At 45.9% G+C, this 24,780-nt stretch overlaps 1 protein-coding gene across 2 annotated transcripts in view; it reads left to right on the plus strand.

Annotated features, from left to right (window-relative positions):
- LOC120059484 (bromodomain adjacent to zinc finger domain protein 2A-like) overlaps positions 1-24,780 on the plus strand; it is a 45,568-nt gene that overhangs the window by 9,599 nt on the left and 11,189 nt on the right. For both annotated transcript variants that reach the window (XR_005478153.1, XM_039008577.1), the window contains exons 4-22: positions 12,185-14,431; positions 15,325-15,576; positions 15,787-16,185; positions 18,264-18,324; positions 18,541-18,649; positions 18,939-19,040; positions 20,005-20,230; positions 20,415-20,476; positions 20,579-20,644; positions 20,735-21,385; positions 21,578-21,792; positions 21,994-22,068; positions 22,198-22,366; positions 22,449-22,511; positions 22,649-22,793; positions 22,896-23,497; positions 23,618-23,837; positions 24,148-24,303; positions 24,570-24,730. Coding sequence is in view for 1 of the 2 variants with exons in the window: in XM_039008577.1 (XP_038864505.1) it covers positions 12,185-14,431; positions 15,325-15,576; positions 15,787-16,185; positions 18,264-18,324; positions 18,541-18,649; positions 18,939-19,040; positions 20,005-20,230; positions 20,415-20,476; positions 20,579-20,644; positions 20,735-21,385; positions 21,578-21,792; positions 21,994-22,068; positions 22,198-22,366; positions 22,449-22,511; positions 22,649-22,793; positions 22,896-23,497; positions 23,618-23,837; positions 24,148-24,303; positions 24,570-24,730 (5,981 nt within the window). In the remaining variant the exon portion in view is untranslated. The remainder of the gene's footprint in view (positions 1-12,184; positions 14,432-15,324; positions 15,577-15,786; positions 16,186-18,263; positions 18,325-18,540; positions 18,650-18,938; positions 19,041-20,004; positions 20,231-20,414; positions 20,477-20,578; positions 20,645-20,734; positions 21,386-21,577; positions 21,793-21,993; positions 22,069-22,197; positions 22,367-22,448; positions 22,512-22,648; positions 22,794-22,895; positions 23,498-23,617; positions 23,838-24,147; positions 24,304-24,569; positions 24,731-24,780) is intronic.

Genomic DNA, 24,780 nt, shown 5'->3' on the forward strand with positions numbered 1-24,780 from the left:
GCATCCTGTTTCCATTGATCATCCTTGATATGTTTCAACAGCTTGATTGGAGTCCACCTGTGGTAAATTCAATTGATTGGACATGGGTATGATTTGGAAAGGCACACAAAATTAAATCCAATTTTATTGGTTACATACACATGGTTAGTAGATGTTATTGTGAGTGTATTGAAATGCTTGTGCTTCTAGTTCCGACAGTGCAGCAATATCTAACAAGTAATCTAACAATTCCACAACAACTACCTAATACACACGTCTAGGTAAAGGAATTTAATAAGAATATATACATATAAATGTATGGATGAGCAATGACAGAGCGGCATAAGCAAGACTCAATAGATGGTATAAAATACAGTATAAACATTAAAGTGACTAGTGATCCATTGAAGTGGCCAAGGAACTCAAGTTTGTGGGCAGCAGCCTCTCTGTGTTAGTGATGGCTGTTTAACAGTCTGATGGCCTTGAGATAGAAGCTATTTTTCTGTCTCTCGGTCACAGCTTTGATGCACCTGTACTAACCTCGCCTTCTGGATGGTAGTGGGGTAAACAGGCAGTGGCTCGGGTTCCACTTTCTCCACTGCTGTCCCGTTGATGTGGATAGGGGGATGCTCCCTCTGCTGTTTCTTGAAGTCCACGATCATCTCTTTTTTGTTGACGTTGAGTGAGAGGTTGTTTTCGTGACACCACACTCTGAGGGCCCTCACCTCCTCCCTATATGGCTGTCTCGTCATTGTTTGTAATCAAGCCCACTACTGTTGTGGCGTCTGCAAACTTGATGATTGAGTTGGAGGTGTGCATGACCACGCAGTCATGGGTCGACAGGGAGTACAGGAGGGGGCAGAGCACGCACCCTTGTGGGGCCCCAGTGTTGAGGATCAGCGAAGTGGAGATGTTGTTTCCTACCTTCACCATCTGTGGGCAGCCCGTCAGGAAGTCCAGGACCCAGTTGCACAGGGCGGGGTTGAGACCCAGGGCCTCAAGCTTAATGATGAGCTTGGAGGGTACTATGGTGTTGAATGCTGAGCTGTAGTCAATGAACAGCATTCTTACATAGGTATTCCGCTTGTCCAGATGGGATAGGGCAGTGTGATGGCGATTGCATCGTCTATGGACCTATTGGGGCGGTACGCAAATTGAAGTGGGTCTAGGGTGACGGGTAAGGTGATATCCTTGACTAGTCTCTCAAAGCACATCATGACAAAAGTGAGTGCTATGGGGTGATAGTCAGTTACCTTTGTACAGGAACAATGGTGGCCATCTTGACGCATGTTGGGACAGCAGACTGGGATAGGGAAAGATTGTATATGTCCGTAAACACTCCAGCCAGCTGGTCTGAGCATGCTCTGAGGACGCGGCTAGGGATGCCGTCTGGGCCGGCAGCCTTGCGATGGTAAACGTGTTTAAATGTCTTACTCATGTCGGCCACGGAGAATGAGAGCCCACAGTCCTTGGTAGCGGGCCGTGTCGGTGGCGCTGTATTATCCTCAAAATGGGCAAAGAAGGTGTTTTTAGTTTGTCTGGAAGCACAACGTCGGTGTCCATGACGTGGCTGGTTTTCTTTTTGTAGTCCGTGATTGTCTGTAGACCCTGCCACATATGTTTCGTGTCTGAGACGTTGAATTGTGACTCCACTTTGTCTCTCTACTGACATTTCACTTGTTTGATTGCTTTGAGGATGGAATAACTTCACTGTTTGTTTTCTGCCATATTCCCAGTCACCTTTCCATGGTTAATTGCAGTGGTTCGCGCTTTCAGTTCCGCGTGATCAAAACAATCTTGAAGCGTGGATTCCCATTGGTCAGACCAGCGTTGAATAGTCCTTATCATGGGGACGTCCTGTTTGAGTTTCTGCCTATAGGAAGGGAGGAGTAAAATGTAGTCGTGGTCAGATTTGCCGGAAGGAGGGAGTAGCAGTGATCCAGTGTTTTGCCAGCGCAAGTGCTACAATCAATATGCTGATAGAATTTAGGTAGCCTTGTTCTCAAATGTGTTTTGTTAAAATCCCCAGCTACAATAAATGCAGCCTCGGGATACATGGTTTCCATTTTGCATAAAGTCCAGTGAAGTTCCTTGAGGGCTGTCGTGGTATCGGCTTGAGGGGGGATATACACGGCTATGACAATAACCAACGAGAATTCTCTTGGGAGATAATGCGGTCGGCATTTGATTGTGAGGAATTCTAGGTCAGGTGAACCAAGGGACTTGAGTTCCTGTATGCTGTTACTAGGCCGTCATTGTAAATAAGAATTTGTTCTTAACTGACTTGCCTAGTTTAATAAAGGTTAAATAAAATAAAAAGTATAGCCTTGTTATTATTCTTGTGTTACTTTTTATTATTACTTTATTTTAGCCTACTTGGTAAATATTTTCTTCTTCTTGAACTGCACTTTTGGTTAAGGGCGTGGAAGTAAGCATTTCACGATAAAGTCTACACTTGTTGTATTCGGCGCATGTGGCAAATAAAGTTTGATTTGATTTGGGGCGAAGGTTCACCTTCCAACAGGACAATGACCCTAAGCATACAGCGAAGACAACGCAGGAGTGGCTTCGGGACAAGTCTCTGAATGTCCTTGAGTGGCCTAGCCAGAGCCCGGACTCTGGAGAGAGCTGAAAATAGCTGTGTAGCGACGCTCCCAATCCAACTTGACAGAACTTGAGAGGATCTGCAGAGAAGAATGGGAGAAACTCCCCAAATACAGGTGTGCCATGCATGTAGCGTCATACCAATGAAGACTCGAGGCTGTAATCGCTGCCAAAGGTTCTTCAACAAAGTACTGAGTCAAGGGTCTGAAAGGAAAATTACATAACAATACCGAGGCTATATACAGGGGGTACTGGTACCGAGGCAATGTGCGGGGGTGCAGGTTAGTCGGTAATTTGTAAAGTGACTATATATAGATAATAAACAGCGAGTAGCAGCAGTGTAAAAACAAAGGGGGGAGGTTCAATGTAAATAGTCCGTGTGGCCATTTTGATTAATTGCTCAGCAGTCTTATGGCTTGGGGGTAGAAGCTGTTAAGGAGCCTTTTGGTCCTAGACTTGGTGCTGCGGTACCGCTTGCCCTGCTGTAATAGAACGAATAGTCTGGCTTGAGTGACTGGAGTCTTCGACAATTTTTTGGGCCTTCCTGTGACACCGCCTAGTATATAGGTCCTGGATGTCAGGAAGCTTGGTCCCCCATGTACTGGGCCATACGCACTACTCTCTGTAGAGCCTTACGGTCAGATGCCGAGCAGGTGCCATACCAGGCGGTGACCAACCAGTCAGGATGCTCTCTATGGTGCAGTTGTAGAACTTTTTGAGGATCTGGGGACCCATGCCAAATATTTTCAGTCTCCTGAGGGGGAAAAGGTGTTGTCGTGCCTTCTTCACAACTGTCTTGGTGTGTTTGGACCATGATAGTTCATTGGTGATTTGGACACCAAGGAACTTGAAGCTCTCAACCTGCCCCACTTCAGCCCCGTAGATGTTAATCAATCAATCAAATGTATTTATGAAGCGCTTTTGACATCAGCGGATGTCACAAAGTGCTATACAGAAACCCAGCCTAAAACTCCAAACAGCAAGCAATGCAGATGTAGAAGCACGGTGGCTAGGAAAAACTCCCTAGAAAGGCAGGAACCTAGGAAGAAACCTAGATGGGAAGCACGGGGCCTGTTCAGCCCACCTTTTCCTATAGACCACGATCAGCTCTTTTGTCTTGCTCACATTGAGGGAGAGGTTGTTGTCTTAGCTAGGGTTGCAGAGGGTCGGAAACTTTCCGGTACTTTTCCTGAAATTTTCCATGGGAAGTTAAGCCTGTGAATGTTGGGAATTTTGCTTAAATTCATCAAGAAAAGTTAGCTTATAACGGTGAACCTTTTTTGTGGGATACACAAGGCAATTCTAGGTCTTGTGGCATATGTTGGTTAACTTCTAGTTCCTCCCAAACCCGGATCCGGGAGCACCCCCACCAGTAAAAAAGCTGACTAGCATAGCCTAGCATAGCGTCACAAGTAAATACTAGCATCTAAATATCATTAAATCACAAGTCCAAGACACCAGATGAAAGATACACTTCTTGTGAATCCAGTCACCATTTCTGATTTTTAAAATGTTTTACAGGGAAGACACAATATGTAAATCTATTAGCTAACCACGTTAGCAAAAGACACAATTTCTTACTCCACCATTTTTTCACTCCATCAGTAGCTATCACCAATTCGACCAAATAAAGATATAAATAGCCACTAACCAAGAAAAAACTTCATCAGATGACAGTCTGATAACATATTTATTGTATAGCATTTGTTTTGTTAGAAAAATGTGCATATTTCAGGTATAAATCATAGTTTACCATTGCAGCCACCATCACAAATCTCCCCAAAGCGACTAGAATAACTACAGAGAGCAACGTGTATTACCTAATTACTCATCATAAAACATTTCTTAAAAATACACAGCGTACAGCAATTGAAAGACACAGATCTTGTGAATCCAGACAATATTTCAGATTTTCTAAGTGTTTTACAGCGAAAACACAATATATCGTTATATTAACTTACCACAATAGCAAACCAGACAACAGCATTGATTCCAGCCAAACATAGCGATAACGTATTCACCACCAAAATAAATTAATTTTTCACTAACCTTCTCAGAATTCTTCAGATGACAGTCCTGTAACATCATATTACACAATGCATACAGGTTTTGTTCGAAAATGTGCATATTTAGCAGCACAAATCGTGGTTATACAATGTGATCAGTGGCAACAGGTCATGCATTCTGGCCGGCGCCATCTTGGAAAGGCACCTAATCTAATCAATAAATAATCGTAAACTTGACTAAAAAATACAGGTTGGACATCAAATGAAAGATGCATTAGTTATTAATGCAACCGCTGAGTTAGATTTTTAAAATTAACGTTACTAGACATACAGTGTGCGTTACAGCCAGACTAGTGCCGCAATAATGGCGGACACATCCGTTTACATTTTTCCACATAAATACGGAATAACATCATAAATAGCTCTTACTTTTGGACGAGCTTCCATCAGAATCTTGGGCAAGTGGTCCTTTGTCCAAAAGAATCGTTGCTTGGTTGTAAAACGTCGTCTTCAACTTCGGAATTAGCCGCTAACAATAGCTATGTGGCCACAACATGCCCAAATCCTCAAAACGCAATACTAAGGAAATTCCGAAAATAGCAATATACTCGCATAAACTGATATAACTCGGTTTAAAATAACTTCGTTATGATGTTTCTAACACCTATATCGAATTAAATTACAGACGGATATATCTAAGGTCGATAACTGAGCGTTTCAAAATGCCATCCTGAGGTCCTGCTTTGCGCAATGACGAACGTCAAAAAGAGAGCTCCCCTCATTTCTTGGCCTTTTATAAGCTCTGAGAACTACGTAGAAACTCCATTCCACTTCTCATTGGTTACTGACATCCAGGGGAAGGCGGGTGCAGTTCATGTCAACCCATAGGATACATACAGAGCTTTAAACTGATCTGAGAACAGAGCCTCGTTTTCAGACCTTCGCAGTTCCTGTCATGGATTTCGCTGCAGAAAGAGTTCTGGTTCACCCACAGACATAATTCAAACGGTTTTAGAAACTAGAGATTGTTTTCTATCCAATAGTAATAATAATATGCATATTGTACGAGCAAGAATTGAGTATGAGGCAGTTTAATTTGGAGACGATATTTTCCAAAGTTGAAACAGCACCCCCTATATTGAGAAAAGGTTCAACTATCCCCAATTCAATGGAATAGCAACCCTCTGCATGCACAGTGCATTCTTCCATCACATGTGCAGCTGATTCTCAAGATCTTGCACACTAATGAGATGCTACTGAGCCCACACTACTACACTGTCTGAGCCAACACTACTACACTGTCTGAGCCAAGGACAACATGCTTTCTGGTAAGTTTTGATTACAATACTGGGTGGGGTGAATATATTTTATGACATACATGATTTTTTGTTAACTAGTAAATAGTGTGTTTAAATCATTTCTAACTTAACAATTTCTGCTAGTTAATATTTGCTACCATGCGGGTTTTAGCTTGCTTGAGCCTGCTGAGGAGTGTTAATACACCTGTTTCCATACATGTTTCATTTAAATAAAAAAATCTTACAAAGGAGTTGTTTATTCTAACTGTTTAACTATTTATCTGTATATGGAATTGTATTTGGGGGTTTTTACTCATTTTCTTTCTTTCCAGGAAAATGCCACGGGCACTATCTGATGTGCACTATCTGATTTCACTGCAGCTAATGTAGACGGAAAAGCTGTGTACATTTGCAAATACGGTGCCAAATCATATGTGAAGAATGCAACAAAGATGCAGAATCATCAGGCCAAGTCCATAAAGTTCCCTCAGCGCTCACAACAAACAACCTCTGACAAAAGTCACTCTACTTCTATTCGAGGGGAAAATGATGAATCAGACACCTTATCGATAGCAACAGCTCATGGTCCTCCTGGAATCAGATTTTTTTTTGACTCAATGGAGGAACGTAGTCAGAAATGCTGATGAATGTCTTGCTCGAGCTGTGTATGCAACTGGTTCACCTCTGATGCTCACAGGCAATGTGCATTGGAAGAGATTTCTGAATGTTCTTCGTCCAGCATACACCCCTCCAACCAGACATGCTTTATCTACTCATTTGCTAGATGCAGAGTTCAAGTGAAGGTCAAGCAAATCATAGAGATAGCAGACTATTGCAATCATCTCTGATGGGTGGTCGAATGTTTGTGGGCAAGGAATAATTAACTACATCATCTCCACCCCTCAACCAGTATTCTACAAGAGCACAGACACAAGGGACAACAGACACACCGGTCTCTACATTGCAGATGAGCTGAAGGCAGTCATCAATGACCTTGGACCACAGAAGGTATTTGCACTGGTGACAGACAATGCTGCGAACATGAAGGCTGCTTGGTCTAAAGTGGAGGAGTCCTACCCTCACATCACACCCATTGGCTGTGCTGCTCTGCATTGAATGCTCCTCAAGGACATCATGGCACTGAAAACAATGGATACACTCTATAAGAGAGCCAAGGAAATGGTTAGGTATGTGAAGGGTCAACTTGTTATAGCAGCAATCTACCTCACCAAGCAAAGTGAGAAGAATAAGAGCACCAGATTGAAGCTGCCCAGCAACACCCATTGGGGTGGAATTGTCGTCATGTTTGACAAGTCTCCTGGAGGGGAAGGAGTCTCCAAGAAATGGCCATATCACAGTCTGCCGATATGGACAGCCCCATCAAGAGGATCCTCCTGGATTATGTGTTTTGGGAGAGAGTGGAAAGCAGCCTGAAATTCCTGAAACCTATAGCAGCAGCACGGATTGAGGGAGACAATGCCAACCTGTCTGATGTTCAGACTCTGCTTGCAGATGTAAGAAGAAATCCGTACTGTCCTGCCCACTTCCCTGTTACAAGCAGAGAAAGCTGGAGTTCTGAAATGCATCATAAAGCGTGAAGACTGAAGTCCATACACGCCGCAGCGTACATGTTGGACCCCAAGTATGCTGGCAAGAGCATCCTGTCTGGTGCAGAGATCAACAAGGCCTATGGTGTCATCACTACCGTGTCTCGCCACCTTGGCCTGGATGAGGGCAAGGTTCTTGGTAGTCTGGCGAAGTACACTTCCAGGCAAGGGCTTTGGGATGGAGATGCAAGATGGCAGTCGTGCCAACATATCTCATCAGGCGCCCGGTGGAAGGGACTTTGTGGATCTGAGGCTTTTTCCCCTGTTGCCTCCATCCTCCAAATCCCACCAACATCAGCTGCCTCAGAGCGCAAATGGCCCTTGTTTGGGAACACACACACCAAAGCACGCAACAGGCTGAACAATACAAGGATTGAAGAATTGGTGGCCATCCGAGCAAGGTTGGACGGACAACAAGCCATCCTCAACAAGGTTGGAAAGTGACAGTGAAGATGAGGCCTCAGAGTCTGATGTTCAAGAGGTGGACATTTTTAACCTTTATTTAACTAGGCAAGTCAGTTATGAATACATTCTTATTTACAATGACAGCCTAGGAACAGTGGGTTAACTGCCTTGTTCAGGGGCAGAACAACATATTTTACCTTGTCAGCTCAGGGATTTGATCTAGCAACCTTTCAGTGACTGGTCCAACGCTCTAACCACTAGGCTACCTGTCGCCGACATAGAGGAGGTCTAGGGAGAAGACATGGAAGCCTGAGAGGAACACAACCAAAGCTTTAGTTACCAGACTGTCATTTTACAGATGTATGTTGAAAATCTTTTTGGTCAATTAATTTAATTAAAGTTCAATTCGTAACTAAACATAATTTTTTTTCTATACGGAAGAATTTAATCATTTGCAATTATGTCTACTTATGATAAGGTAAAAGGTTTATGTTTCTGTCTCCGGATGATATGGTAAATATATCCAATGCAAGAAACATCTACAGTTGAAGTCGGAAGGTTACATACACTTAGGTTGGAGTCATTAAAACTCGTTTTCAACCACCATAAATTTCAATTTAAAAAACTCTAGTTTTGGTAAGTTGGTTAGGACATCTACTTTGTGTATAACATAAGTAATCTTTCCAACAATTGTTTATAGACAGATTATTTCACTTAAAATTCACTGTATCACAATTCCAGTGGGTCAGAAGTTTACATACACTAAGTTGACTGTGCCTTTAAACAGCTTGGAAAATTATGTCATGGCTTTAGATTCTTCTGATAGGCTAATGGACATAATTTGAGTCAATTGGAGGTATACTTGTGGATGTATTTCAAGGCCTACCTTCAAACTCAGTGCCTCTTTGCTTGACATCATGGGAAAATCAAAAGAAATCAGCCAAGACTTCAGAAAAAGAATTGTAGACCTCCACGAGTCTGGTTCATCCTTGGGAGCAATTTCCAAACTCCTGAAGGTACCACATTCATCTGTACAAACAATAGTATGCAAGTATTAACACCATGGGACCACGCAGATGCTGGAGGAAACGGGTACAAAAGTATCTATATCCACAGTAAAACGAGTCCTATATCGACATAACCTGAAAGGCCGCTCAGCAAGGAAGAAGCCACTGCTCCAAAACCGCCATAAAAAAGCCAGACTACGGTTTGCAACTGCACATGGGGACAAAGATTGTACTTTTTCTAGAAATGTCCTCTGGTCTGATGAAACAAAAATAGAACTGTTTGGCCATAATGACCATCGTTATGTTTGGAGGAAAAATGGGGAGGCTTGCATGCCGAAGAACACCATCCCAACCGTGAAGCATGGGGGTTGCATCATAATGTTGTGGGGGTGCTTTGCTGCAGGAGGGACTGGTGCACTTCACAAAATAGATGGCATCATGAGGAAGAAAAATTATGTGGATATATTGATGCAACATCTCAAAGACATCAGTCAGGAAGTTAAAGCTTGGTCGCAAATGGGTCTTCCAAATGGACAATGACCCCAAGCATACTTCCAAAGTTGTGGCAAAATGGCTTAAGGACAACAAAGTCAAGGTATTGGAGTGACCATCACAAAGCCCTGACCTCAATCCTATAGAACATTTGTGGGCAGAACTGAAAAAGCATGTGCGAGCAAGGAGGCCCTACAAACCTGACTCCGTTACACCAGCTCTGTCAGGAGGAAAGGGCCAAAATTCACCTAACTTGTGGGAAGGATGTGGAAGGCTACCCGAAACGTTTGACCCAAGTTAAACAATGTTAAGGCAATGCTACCAAATGCTAATTGAGTGTATGTAATCTTCTGACCACTGGGAATGTGATGAAAGAAATTAAAGCTGAAATAAATCATTCTTCTATTATTCTGACATTTCAAATTCTTAACATAATGTGGTGATCCCAGTTGGCCTAAAACAGGGACTTTTTACTAGGATTAAATGTCAGGAATTGTGAAAATCGGAGTTTTACTGAGTATTTGGCTAAGGTGTATGTAAACTTCTGTCTTCAACTGTACATTTAAATGGTATTAATATTAAATTGCATATATTTCTTTTATTTCCCATATTCCCCTTTTATTTCCATATTTTCGCTTTAATTCCTAATGAAAGTTTCCACCTCTGAATATAACTGAGAATGTGCAACCCTGGTCCAAGCATGTATATTGATGAGGGGAATAAAATAAAATAAACAATTTTAGAATAAGTCTAACATAACAAAATTTGAATAAATTCAAGGGGTCTGTATACTTTCCGAATGCACTATATACCTTCCTCTTCAAAGTGTTGCTGATGGGTCTAGTGAAGAAGGGCTGTATGAGGGACCACTGACCAGCCCCCCCCCCCCCCCCCCCCCTTTCCCAGGACTTGCTTCCTTGTCTTGCTGAGAGCGCTCCACTTAGTGAACAACGCCACTGCCAACCTCGCTGACCCCCATCATAAAATTGGTAATGTCCTGGGCAGCTTGTCCAGGGCATTTTTGAAGAGTGTTTGTGCCTCACAGGATTTGTGCATTGAGGAGTCTCTCATGGCTTGGTAAGGGAGGCTTGCGTTCCGCCAAAACATCCCATCAAAGCGCCACAGATTTGGAGTGAAGTTCATTGTTTTATGTGACTGTCTGACAAGATACGTACAGGACCTGATCATCTACACCGGCTCCACCACAGATATAATAGATGTTGAGGGTCTTGCCATATCTGGATCAGTAGTGGTCACCATGTTGCAGCCAGACTTGGAAAAGGGGCACGCTGTATTTGTGGACAGTAGTCTTACCCTTTTCTAGTACCATTTTTGAGGGAGAACACAGGGGCCTGTGGCATCGTGAGATCCAACAGGAAGGGGATACCAATATTCTAAAAGTAAATGAGCAAGGGGGAGGTGGAGTGAAGGCAGTCAATAGCACAACAACAAAAACACAGTGCACATGTTCTGGCCACTGTGCACACCTATAAAATGTCAGTCACTGGAAAACTGGACTATGTCACCGGAGAGGAAAATGAAGCCGGACTGTGTCTTGGAGTACAATAAGAAAATGGGAGCAGTTGACAAAGTGGGCATACAGAGCAGTTTTGTTGAGTGTGCCAGAAAGTCCCTCAAATTGTACAGTAAGTACATTTTCCACCTGACAGACATAGCTGTCGTCAACGGCCACATTGTCCACTGGCAGGTCACAGGACAGGTGAAGAAAAAGTATTTAGGATGCCAGCGTTTCCCTTAGCCATGGTCGCCATATGTAATATGCCCATACCCCGCTCTCACTTTGTTTGTACGCCGCTATTGTATCAAAGACACCGGACTTTGCACCTCAGGTTTCCCGCCCTGTCTCACACGCAGGCTAATACCAAAGCCTCTTTCAAATAATAAATGTAATATAGATCGTCTTATGAAGCCTCATATGAAGCTGACTATGTGGTCTTGATGCAGGGAGGGGCGCAGAGAATTGCGGGAAAATGCAACAATTTACATTCTAGAACAGCAGCATATAATTTTATTCTTTTTTTTCTGAATGAACAGCTGACCGCATGACCGCAATGCTGCAGCAGCAGCAGCACACATAGAAATATAATTAATAGAACAGGCTTGGATCCTCTAACCCTGGCAATTTGACTGGTAAACTCATGGGTACACTCGCAATGGCTGCTTGGTATTGCGATGCAATATTTCCATGGTAATGTAGAATGTTCATTCAAATTATCAATGGAATGTATTTTTTGTAATGTCAGTTGATTCAACAAATCACAGCTCATATTTTAGTACATATTTTACTTCCTGTCTGCTTTGCTCCTATGGGTACACTCACAATGGCCACCAGTCCACCCATTATGCCATCGTTAACTTGATTGGGTGACACCCGTTCTATTCATTTTATTTCTATGGCAGCACATGCAGTAAGGAGCGGAGAAGAGAGAATGTGTCAATACTGTCATCCAAAATTGTGTATCTCACCTACACATATCCTTATTCTCCACCGCCACCCGTAGGGTGTGGCATACCTCAAATCTAATGTGCACCACAATGCATAATGAAAAACTCCTCGCCCCTTGCAATGATACAGACACTATTTATATTGCTGCCTTTGCTGTCTTACTGAGGTGGCACGCTGGCATGCAGCAGATTGTCCCCAAGGTGTTTTTTAAAAGCGCCATCTGCTCTCCAGATTCCCTCTTAGAGTTACCTTGTGGCTGCTGTGTTGTGTTTCTGTCGTTTCTAATGGTCTGACTGTTGTTTGTGTTCCTGTTCCTTAGGGCGGATGAGTGAAGTGTTTAAGGATGTGGATAAAGGCTATAATGGGATGGAGAGGGCATCTGTCACCCAGCTGCTGCCTAAAAGCGACAGCTACCCTCCCAAGCCCCCTGGACCCCCGATGGGGCCCACCAGTGACTACTGCCAGCGCTCCGAGCAGCCAATGGCCCAGCACCATGAAATGGCAACCTCAGCGAGGGAGTCTGCGCTACCTGCGCCTCCACACTCGATGTCGTCCCATCCTCCGGCTGTGTCTGCGCCTTCCACCCATTCTAGGCTCTCTGCACCTCCTGCAATGTCTACGCCTCCAATGGGTACATTAGGACCTCCTGTCGTTTCATCCTTCTCTGTTAGTTCTGCGCCTCCCCGAAACTCAGAGGCTCCCATGTCCTCTTCTCCTTCTCTCCCTGTGCTTGGACCTCCTCTCGGGCTGTCTTCGCCTCCTCTGATGAGCATAAGACCTTCTCCAGTGTCTTTGTCCACACCTCCATCAGGGGCATCTCCACCCTTGTCAGTGTCTGTACCTCTTCCCAAGCCACCTGCACCACCTCTTCTCCTGGACAAATCCTCTATACCTCCAGCTGTGTCTGCTCCCCATCCAGTCAGTGCTCCTCCCCCAGTGTCTGTGGCACATCAGACTGCTCCCATGACATCTGCACCTCCTGCGATGGTCTCTACTCCTACCATGGTGTGTGCTCCCTTGCGCTCCATGTCTGCGCCCATCTCTGCACTTCAGCAGATGGTTCAAGGATCCAGACCACCGCCTTTGACTTCTTCTCCCACAGCTTTATCTGGAGCTCCTCGAGAAAAATGTTGGACTCCGTCAATATCTGCAGTTGCACCTCCCCCAACGGTTTTCGTGTCCCCCCCAGCGGTGTCTACTACCTTGGTGGCAGTCAGGCAAACTTCCTCAGCAGTGCTCAGTCCTCCTTGGGCAGTCAGTGCACCTTCTATATCAGTGTCCTCACCTCCTCGATCTGTGTCTACTCCTCCCCCAGCAGTTTCTGCTCCCTCCACAGAGTCTGCGTCTGCAGTGTCCTCTTCTCCAAAGGAGGTATCTATGCCTCCTTTAACAGTCCAAGGCCCTAAAGCTCAAGCCTCCGGAGTTTCTTCAATGTCTGAGCCTCCTGCCTTGGTGTCTGTGCCTCCTGCAGTGATGACTGCTCTTCATATGGTCCCCTCAACCCCTCCTGCTGTCTCTGCGCCTTCCCTATCCCTTCCTGCTCCTCCACAACCCCCTAAACGCATGTTTTCGGCTGAGCCAGAGGAGCGAGACATGGGGAACAAGAAGGCCATGGGCAACAAGAAGGAACCCTCTGTAGAACCACATGGAAAACCAGAGGGGAGTTCTGCACAGCCTAAAGTCGACCCAGTTAGAACACCATCAAAGATGGATGCCACCAAGTCTCTTACTCGTCAATCTGAAAAACACTCACACAAACCCCTCACAGATATTCCTGGGACTCCTCCGCCTCCCAAGGACCAAGAGAACTCCTTTGGCGACAAAATGCGTGCGGAGAGAATGGACACCGCCCCCCTGAGACACTCATACTCTCCCCTGGAGAGAAGAGGTCTGGATGACACCTGTGAGATGGACGAGTCAGCGGATGAGGAGTCTGCGTACGAGTCGTCGCAGGTGTCCACGTGCCTCGACAGCACCAGGGTGGAGAAAACCAGCTTTACTGAAGAGGATGATGCCTGTAACGACTCGTCACTCAACGACACATCTCAGTTTGGTGACACTTCTAGACTTTGCGCTAACTCTCGAATGGATGACACGTCTCGATTGGATGACAGCTTCCGTGTAGATGGTGAAACCTCTCGGTTTGATGATACCTCTCGCATGGATGAAGACTGCTCTCGATTGGATGTCGCCTCTCAATTGGATGACAGCTCTCGCATAGATGGCGGCAAATCTCGATTTGATGATACCTCTTGTTTGGGTGACAGCTCTCTCATGGATCACCCCTCTCGTGAGGATGAAATATCACATGTTGCTGACACTACAATAGATAGCAGCTTCTCCTCTGTGGAGGACTCCAGGGACTTGACACTGGATGATACCCAAACAGAGGACTCTTCCCAGGCAGAGGAGACCATTGACAGCTGCCTGAGCACCGGGGTGTCCATGCTGGATTCCTCTCTGAACAACACCTCTCAGATGGAGGACTCCTGTGTTGAATCCTCCCAGAATGACGTCTCCCGGTCAAGCTCAAATGGCCCTGCCAAACCACCCCCAGCCTACAAAGGTAAGATCCTTGCCATAGTTGATATGACAACCTATGTTTGTATTTAGTTAGCTTAAAGGGTTATTTCACCCAAATTACAAAATGACACATTGGTTTCCTTCCTTTTTAATTTTCCAAATGATCTCAAATGTATTGTGAATCCCAACAGTCACTTCTAGATGTTTTGAACATGTGTGAAAAATGCTAATATCGGTCGCATCTAAATCGCTGTGAAATTATTTAGTCAATAACAAAGCATATGGTTTTTACAGCTGTTTGAAGTTGGTGGGCCAAAACCGAAAGTAAAAGGTTCAACTCGTGCTTGAGCCTTTTACTTTCGGTTTTGGTCCACCAGCTTCAAACAGCTGAAAAAAATCATATGCTTTGTTATTGACAAAATAATTTCACAGTGATTTAGATGGTACATTGATTCCCTAAACCAAGTGCTTGTTTTCGCACTTAAACTGAAATTGAGTGTAGAATTCTTGCAACCAGGGAATGACAGAGCGATTTCCACTAGATACAGCCACAAAGTCAGAACAGCTTTCCCATTTTGACAACAGATGCCTCTCCAGCGGCAGAAATCAGGAAGCAAAATCACAGCCAATCACAACGCTGGTGGTTAAGTAACACTGTGAAACACTATCATTACACTATTACTGCAGATGCAGTATGTTATGGTCATTTTCTAAAATTACAGCGTAAATATTTTTTAAATCCTGTGTAGCACCTTTATGTAAGATAGTGTGTGGGTTGAAGAGTTGTTGGTTGGGTCTTGGAAATTACAGTTGATTAATTATCAACTCTATTTATCACAGCCAGCTATGGGAGCACTTATTTTGTCAACAAACAGTGACTGTCAGTTAATTTGAGGTTGTTAACCATTAACCCTTAATCTTATGACCTATTGACAGGGTTTGAAGGTGAATGTGAGTCGGAGGGCCAGGATATACCCGACTCTGCTGGCACCACTAAGGCCAGTGCCGTTAGTATCATGGCTCCCCCTGTTATGGACAAAGGCAAGCACACAGCGGCGCTCAGTGCCCTGGTGGGGAACCTGGTTGCAGCCCCACTCCTGCCCTTAGCCGCCCCAGCCGTACCCACCAACAGCCAAAAGACACCAAGGAAACCCAGGAAGCCACGCACTCCAACAGCCTCCACTCCCGGTAAACATTTACATTACATTTAAGTCATTTAGCAGACGCTCTTATCCAGAGCGACTTACAAATTGGTGCATTCACCTTATGATAAACCAACTTCTTTGTCCCTTTTTTCCTTTATGATATTTCTGTGCAACTCCAATTAATTTTGAGCAAACAAAGTTGTGTACAATGGCCAAGCAAGGATTTCTGACTTTCTGTTGTCTTTCTCTCCAGTTCCCCAGGTCCCCGGGCAAGCACAGAGGAGGTCCGCTGTTAAAACTCCAAAGGTGGATAAGATAAAGGTGGAGAGGAAGAAGAAGAAGCTTGAGAAAGGAGAGGTAGTAGAGAAAAAGGAGAAGGGACCACCAAGAAAGAGAAAGAAGACAGAATCAGTAGCAGTCACAGTAGAGGCTGAACGTTCTGCTAAAGGCTTACTTTCTGGTCAAAGTGGACCTATCACTACCATCAATGAACCATGTCTGACCAGTGGCGAGACCCCGCCAGCCATCAAACCCAAGAAGGTTAGGGTCAAGAATCTGGAACCGATGCCACACAAAATAGCGAAAATTGATGTTGACACTAAACCCAATGATGGCAATAACGACAATGACGGAGATGACAGTTCCACTGCTGGTAATGAACACGCTAACTATTTTGATTCTGGAAATTATGGAAATGATTGTATATATATATATTTTTTTTGTTTCTCTAGATGTATACTGAACAAAAATATAAACGCAACATGTAAAGTGTTGGTCCCATGTTTCATGAGCTGAAATAAAATATCCCATAAATGTTTCATACGCACAAAAAGTTTATTTCTCTAAAATGTGCATAAATTTTACAACCCTGTCAGTAAGCATTTCTCATTTGCCAAGATAATCCATCCACCTGACAGGTGTGGCATATCAAGAAGCTGATTAAACAGCATGCTCATTACACAGGTGCACCTTGTGCTGGGGACAATAATGCTACTCTAAAATGTGCAGTTTTCTCACAACACAATGCCACAGATGTCTCAGGTTGAGGGAGCGTGCAATTGGCTTGCTGACTGCAATAATGTCCCAGAGCTGTTGCCAGAGAATGTAATGTTCATTTCTCTACCATAAGCCGCCTCCAACATCGTTTTAGAGAATTTGACAGTACGTCCAACTTGCCTAACAACTGCAGACCACGTCTAACCATGCCTTCCCTTGACCTCTACATCCGGCTTCTTCACCTGCGGGATCTTCTGAGACCAGCCACCCAGACAGCTGATGAAACTGTGGGTTTGCACAACCAAAGAACTTCTGCACAAACTGTCTGAGACCGTCTCAGGTAAGCTCATCTGCATGCTTGTCGTCCTCACCAGGGTCTTGACCTGACTGCAGTTCGGCGTCGTAACCGACTTCAGTGGGCAAATGCTCACCTTTGATGGCCGCTGGCACACTGGAGAAGTGTGCTCTTCACAGATGAATCACTGGTTCAACTGTACTAGGCAAACGGCGTATGAGTGGGTGAGCTATTTGCTGATGTCAACGTTGTGAATAGAGTGCCCCATGGTGGTGATGCGGTTACAGTATGGGCAGGCATAAGCCATGGACAACGAACGCAATAGGATTTCATCGATGGCAATTTGAATGCACAGAGATACCTTGACGAGATCCTGAGGCCCATTGTCGGGCCATTCATCCGCCGCCATCACCTCATGTTTCAGCATGATAATGCGCAGCCTCATGTCGCAAGAATCTGTACACAATTCCTGGAAACTGAAAATGGCCCAGTTTTTCCATGGCCTACATACTTACCAGACATGTCACCCATTGAGCATGTTTGGGATGCTCTGGACCGACGTGTACGACAGCATGTTCCAGTTCCCGCCAAGATCCAGTAACTTCGCACAGCCATTGAAGAGGAGTGGGACAACCTTCCACAGGCTACAATCAACAGCCTGATCAACTCTATGCGCTACATTAGGCAAATGGTGGTCACATGCCAGATACTGGTTTTCTGATCCACGCCGTTACCTTATTTTAAAGGTATCTGTAACCAACCGATGCATATCTGTATTCCCAGTCATGTGAAATCCATAGATTAGGGCCTAATGAATTCATTTCAATTGACCAATTTCCTTATATGAATTGTAGCTCAGTAAAATATTTTAAATTGTTGCATGTTGCATTTATATTTTTGTTCAGTGTAGTTATGACCCAATGATTATAAACTCTAAACCAGGGATCATCAACTAGATTCATCTGCGGGACACTTTTTTTTCAGATGGTCAGGTGGCTGGAACATAATTACAAATAATTTGTAGACTGCAAATTGAACGCAAAGAAGCCCAAACAGATATTCGAAAAACATAATTTCATACCTTGCTTAGGTTTTTCTCTCTGCATTGTTGTGAAGGACCTGTAAAGTAAGCATTTCATTCTTAGCCTACACCTGTTTATGAAGCATGTGACAAAACATTTTGATTTGATTTGTATGTGACCACATATACAGTATCTCCCTATTATGCATGGGAATACTTTTTCCAAAATTAAACTAACTTGGTGTGACAGGTGTTGCTTGCTCATTTGGTGTGTGTGTATATATATATATATATTTAAAAAAAAAATATTAATACATTTTTTTGGCTCTGAAAACTTGGGGGAACCATGCTCTAAACCGATGTTGATGGATGAGAGTAATTCTGTACAAATCTAATTCTCTCTTTGTTCCTTGTACAGGTGACACCCCCAGGAGGAGGATAGCAACAGAGGAGCAGGTCCACTTCCCTCTGCTCCATGGGTAATGATACACACACTTGTGAAAAGCTCCCCTAATTAGTGTGTCTCTGTGCAAAATATTTCAAATGTGTGGAAAGTGCAGGTTAGTGTTCACCCATAAATACAATACTCCTCGGTTTCATCCTTCTATTCTAGGCCGACTGCAGGGATATTATGATACTTCTACTGTGTGTTGAATGTGGCCCTTAACGTGACTTTTTATTGATCTGTGCTTTAGCTGGAGGAGGGAAGTCCGAGTCAGGAAGACTGAGGACCGGCTGAAGGGGGAGACCTGGTACTATAGCCCCTGCGGGAGGAGGATGAAGCAGTTTCCAGAAGTCATCAAGGTAAATGGCCCCGAGTTAGAGTAAAACATTTTTGTCACAGAAGGTCAGCAGCTACAAATATCTCTTGATACAGTGGGATATCTTTCCCGCAGGGCATTTACCACGTCACACAGAAACTATAAGAGAACATGTTTTTAGTATACAAACAGCAGTTGCATTTGATCTTATTTAATTGAACCGTCAGTTGCTCATACTGTGCGTGGATCACATGTGACTTGGTGACCTATGATCTGGCTTTCTCCCATGTTCCCCGGCTCTGTCACTGACCCATGGTCTTGTTCTCCCTCAGTACCTGAACAAGCACAAGGACACCGCTGTGACCAGGGAACACTTCAGCTTCAGCCCCCGCATGCCCGTAGGAGATTTCTACGAAGAGATGGACTCCGCTGAGGTGTGTGTGGATCTGTTGCCTGTGCTGACAGATCTGTCATCATAAATAGCTGTAGTAATAACTCAATGCAGACTGTCATAAGCCCTATTCGGACGGGATTCGTTTTACCGGGGAAGGTTGGGTAATGTAATTATGTGCACGAGCACAAAACAAATCTGTATTTTAAGTCCTGACCGAATCTGCCATGTCAGTCATTTTTACATGGCAGGAGAGTAACAATTCCAGCCAGAATAACCTACAGTTTTTTTGGTTAACTCCAAAATCCCTGCGAATTGACATCCCTGTGTTCTGAGAGAAATGTCTTAAGTTTGACAGGCGTTGCTCGCGGTTTGAGCAAGAAAGTGCTTCGCGTAGCCTATATATGAAGGGCCTACACATTCACAGTGAATGCTTTTGTTTATCAGCTTTTTGCGATTGAATTGAACATCGCCAAATGCACCATTTAAAAGATATTGTGGCTATTTAATGCAACCTGTGAGGTTAATAAATCGCAAAGCAGCATACAACTGACCTTTTGGAGATGACAGTTCAATTTCTCATCCATAGCCTAAAAACGCGTATCAAGTGCAAGTGCGCTGTTTAGCTGACATCTGAAGGCAGGGGGGCATTTAGGACGTCTTCTACCTCGGATCGCTGAAATATCCTAATGATTATGATCACACTTCCGCAATTCAAATATTATGGCGACACTATACCGAAGATGGTTTAGAAACTTGTGATCCAGTCTCGAGATATCAGTGTAGCCTATTATCGCTTGGACATGATGAAATATCTTCACGATTAGAAGGAAAAAAACTCCAGGCTTAATAAAAAATATAAATACAATTAGGAAAAAACTAATCCTGTGGAATAGTATACTTAACCAATGTTCTCTAGTAGTACAAGTCCCATGCGAATAGGGCTATAGTGTAATATCATAAGGAAGACACATTTCCCATTCATCTTTTCATATGATCTCCTCCAGGGAGTGAAATGGTGCCTCCTGGCCAATGAGGAGGTGCCCTCCATGATCATGGCCATCACGGGCCGACGCGGCCGACCTCCGAACCCTGACAAAGAGAAGCCCCGCCCTCGAGCTCGGCGCACCAAGAGTGGGCTAGTCCGAAAGCCCGGCAGGCCGCCCAAACCAAAGATGGTGGACCTGCTTAGCAAGGTTGACGCCAGAATGCTGGAGAGGCTGGAGGCCAAGGGTGAGTGGACATAGCCTGGCGAAATGAGTCTGTTCACTGGTTGGAATGTAGGCCACTATACAGACTGATTCAATGGCAAGACTGGATCAGAAACATAATATTGTAGAATATGTCTGCATCAAAAAGCTTGTATTAGGTTGGGGTTTTGACGTCTTGAATGTAGCTGTTTGATCTCTATTTTTAGAAGCTCTGACTGAGGAGGACAAGGAGAAACTTGTCAAAATCAAGAAGAAAATGAAGAGAAAGGTATGGTGTACCAAGTATCAAAATCTGAAGACTAAAATTGCATCTTTGTGGTGTTTTCAGGTTGCCTCCAACACACTAAGTCAAATGGTTACTCTCTTCTAGGCAAGGATGAAAAGAAAGGAGAATAACAAGAATAAGAAGATCCGACAGGAGAAAAAGCAAGCGAAGGTAAGGATTTACTTTCTTTATGACCAAAACACAAATCGGTCTCCCTCTTTATCTAATAAATCCCTCGCCTTCTGTGTTTCCTGTGCTCAGCTTGATAAAGCCAAGGAGACCAAGGACCAGGAGGAGGTGAAGGCTGAACCAGCCGACCAAGAGCCCCCACAGCCTGCACCCCCACAGCCGCCCGCCCCAGAGCCCAAAAAGCGTGGACCTAGGAAGAAGAAAGCTGCGGTGCCTTTACCGGTCGTGGAGACGGACCAGGAGAGGGTAGCCCAGGGGAAGAGAGTGCTGGGGGCCAGGAGTAAGGCCAAGGCCCTGGCTAAGGCCCAGGCAGAGGCGGAGGCTGCGGCACAGGCGGCCCTGGCAGCTAAGAAGCAGGTGGAAAGGAGAGCCCAGTCCCAGAGACGGCTGGAGGAGAGGAAGAGACAGCAGATGATCCTGGAGCAGCTGAAGAAGCCCACTGAGGACATGTGTCTCACAGACCACCAGCCCCTTCCGGAGCTGTCTCGGATCCCTGGCGTGGTTCTCTCTGGCGTGGCCTTCTCCCACTGCCTGACTGTGGTGGAGTTCCTGCACAGCTATGGCAAGGTGCTGGGCCTCCACATCCCCAGGGACGTGCCTAGCCTCAGCACACTGCAGGAGAGCCTCCTGGGCCTGGGAGACAGCCAAGGCGAGGTCCAGGATCTGCTCATCAAGCTGGTGGAGGCTGCACTACACGACCCAGGCCTGCCACCGTACTACCAGGTGTGTGTTGTGAACTCTATGGAGCTAGTATTGGAGATGGGTGTTCCTGTTTTAAAAAAATAAAATAATAATTTGTTCTGTCTTCATGTTGACATTTTACTGTTAGCAATAGTTGACCATTTTAGAAATGTAGTTGTACGTTGCATGTTAAACCCTAGTTCAACAGATTAACCAGTTCCCTTCTCCCTCCAGTCGGTGAAGATCCTAGGGGAGAAGCTGGTGGATCTGGAGCTGACTCGCAGCACAGTGTCCGAGGGCCTGCGAATCTTCCTGGAGTACCACGGCTTTGACATGGGGGTGTGCAACGTGCTGCGGACCAAGACCTTCCATGCCCTCGGCCCTGACACAAAGGCTGCCATCCTGGGCTTCCTGGTGGAGGAGCTCAACGGTAGCAACATCGTCATTAGGTCAGGGTGACAATACAGATCAACTAAGGAGCTACTATCAACCTTCATATGCCCTCACTACTATTACTGCTCATGTTTGTTTAATGAAGTATCCTAAGTATGATGCAAATATCTTTCACAATGGAAATGTGTCAAAAGAAACCCCTTCTGGAAAGAATTTCCCACATTTAAGTGATACCTGTGTATGTTTTTGCATTGCAGTGAGATTGACAACACACTGGAAAACATGGCTACTTACAGGAAGAACAAGTGGATCATCGAGGGGAAATTGCGCAAGTAAGACCAGTCACGGCTCCTTTAATTTAGCTTTGTCTTAGTTGGTGGAAGGAGAGTGTGTGATACCACTGATGTTGTGTGTGTTTTGATATCTGATGTGTGTGATCTGACGTGTATGTGCTCCCGCAGACTGAAGGCAGCTCTAGCACGGCGTACAGGGCGGTCTGAGGAGGAGCTGTGTCTAGAGGAGAGGAGGCGCAGTGCCAGGGTGGCAGAGGAGGAGAACGTCGTTCTACAAGGGAGCAGCTCCATGGAGAGGGGCCGCCGCGCGCCCAAGGAGGAGCCCAAACTCGGCGACGTACGTGTGTGTGTGTGTGTCAAATTCAATGTGGCGGTGAGGATGTACTATATATTGTACTCACCAAATGCCCTTTCCACAGACTGACAGCCCCACCAATGACAGCGTTCCGGAGTTGGAGAGGCAGATCGATAAGCTAACGAAAGTAAGGCTAACATACTCTGCAGTTCATCTTCCGCATTCGTTTTTTCTGTCGTGTCTATTCTAATTACATTGTGTGCGCATCTCTGGGTTGTTTTATATTTGCAAAATGTCGCCCTAAGTATTTCCTCTCCTCCGCAGCGGCAGGTGTTTTTCCGTAAGAAGCTGCTCCAGTCGTCCCACTCCCTGCGTGCAGTCTCTCTGGGCCAGGACCGGTTCCGCCGGAGATACTGGGTCCTGCCCCACCTGGGAGGGGTGCTGGTGGAGGGGCCTGAGGAGATCCTAGGTGAGTCACAGAGAACCTGCCCTCAACCCTCTGCTAGCCAACAAAAAAAGTTCTTTAGCATATTTTTATTGACTCTAAACATATCTCTCCTCTGTCTGGTAGCGTCAGAAGATATCCTGGTGAAGGAGGTGCCTATCACTCTTCTGAAGAGGGAACCTAAAGTGGAGGAGACGCTCACTCCTACTACCCCTCCTGCCCCACTCCCCTCCTCTCTCCCTCCCAAGTCTCAGACTTCCTTCCCCCCTGAGGAGGACCCTCTCCCTGGCACCGCCTCTCTCATGAGCAGACCCAGGGCCCGGGGTCGCCCCCGCAAGATCAAACCAGAGGTGGAGCTACACCTTCGCACTGCCAAGTGTCGCCGCCGTCGCCGTAGCAGCAAGTCCGGCGGGGAGGAGACTGGGCCAAGCATTGCCCCAAAGGCCACCACCAACGGCTCACAAGACCTCACGCAGCACGCCTTCCACAACTGGCTCAGCCAATCGCAGGGCGCCATAACTAACGGGACGGAGCCAGCAACAGGCAGCCAACCAGAGGACAGTGTGAAGGAGATGGCGGAGAAACAGGGGCAGTGGTTCAACTTGCTGCCCAAACAGCCCTGTGACAAAACCTCTCTAACAGAATCCCAGACCCCCCCCAGCACCCCCCCCAAACGCCTCCCTCTGACCCCCAGCACCCTGCCCGCCCTCGCCGCTCCTCTGCTGCAGGTGAGTCCCAACCTCAGCCCCCTGCACACTCTCCAGGACCCTCATGGGAGAGAACACTCTACATGCATTTTCATATGATCTCTTAGTAAACAAGCACACTTTCTCCCTTTCCCTCTCCAGTCTGTCCCAGCCACCTCGGACTCCCCACCCCAGGTGGCCCCTACCCAGACCCCCACCCCAGCCAAACCGGGGCGCAGGCGGAGGAGGGGCAGCAGTCCCGCCCGTAGGGTTGGAGCTAGAGGGGCTGCAGCTAAGCGTCGTGGCCGCCCTCCTTCCACGCTCTTCCAGGAGATAGAGCAGCAGTACTTCACTCAGCTCGTGGTCAAGCCCATTCCAGCATGTAAGCCTTCAATTCAATCCATTCAGTTCAAGCCCATTCCAAAACCACTGTGGTTACGTGTATCAAATTTCCTCACTGCGGTTTCTGATGAGACTTGTCAGCAATGTAAACATGCTGCAATTTGAGCTGTTGATTTGGCCTACATGATTATGCATGGTTAGCCGAAAATACTAGCATGTTCATCAAGATGTAATCAGTAGTGGTTGACATGTTTGTGTGTGGTTAGCCGATATGACTAGCATGGTTAGCTAACATGATATGCTAGGCGCGATGCGGGTGTCTAATGTGTGTGCTGCTGCTGTTGCGTTAGCGATGGTGCGTGGCTGGTGGTGGATCAAGGAGCCTGAGGAGCTGACGGCTACCCTGCAGGCCCTGCACCCGCGAGGCATACGGGAGAAGGTGCTCCACAAACACCTGGCCAAACACATGGAGTACCTGGCTGAGGTCTGCACACGGCCCATCAACGGTGAGGCAATGAACACTGGTCACTCAGTCAGCTATAGGGGAAGATGTGGATAATAAAAGGTGTACTGTGTTTTAGATTGCTTGTGTTTTATATTGAGGCTGCTTTTGACATCAATGGGACTTGGTTTAAATAAGGATGGTTTTGTAATGAATGGAAACTGGATTACAACACGTCTTTCCGTTCCCTTTCTCTCTTTACCATCTCTCCTTCTCTCCCTCTCTATCCCCTTGCCTCTTCTCCTCTCGTCCACCCTGTCCTCTCACCAGACACTATATTCCAGGTGAAGGTGGAGGTGGGCGAGGCCCTGCTGGAGGCTCTGCAGCAGACGTGGCAGGTCCAGGAGCGGGCCCTGGAGACAGACGTCAGCGCCCTCCGCTGGGTGGAGGACCTGGAGCGGAGGGTCATCGCCGCTGACCTGCACCTCAAGGTGAGGCGCCAGGGGGACAGTGGGGCTGTGTTGCAGTAGTCTAAAGTGGA

Source organism: Salvelinus namaycush, chromosome 14 (assembly GCF_016432855.1).
Source record: "Salvelinus namaycush isolate Seneca chromosome 14, SaNama_1.0, whole genome shotgun sequence".
NCBI classification, from domain to species: Eukaryota; Metazoa; Chordata; class Actinopteri; order Salmoniformes; family Salmonidae; genus Salvelinus; species Salvelinus namaycush.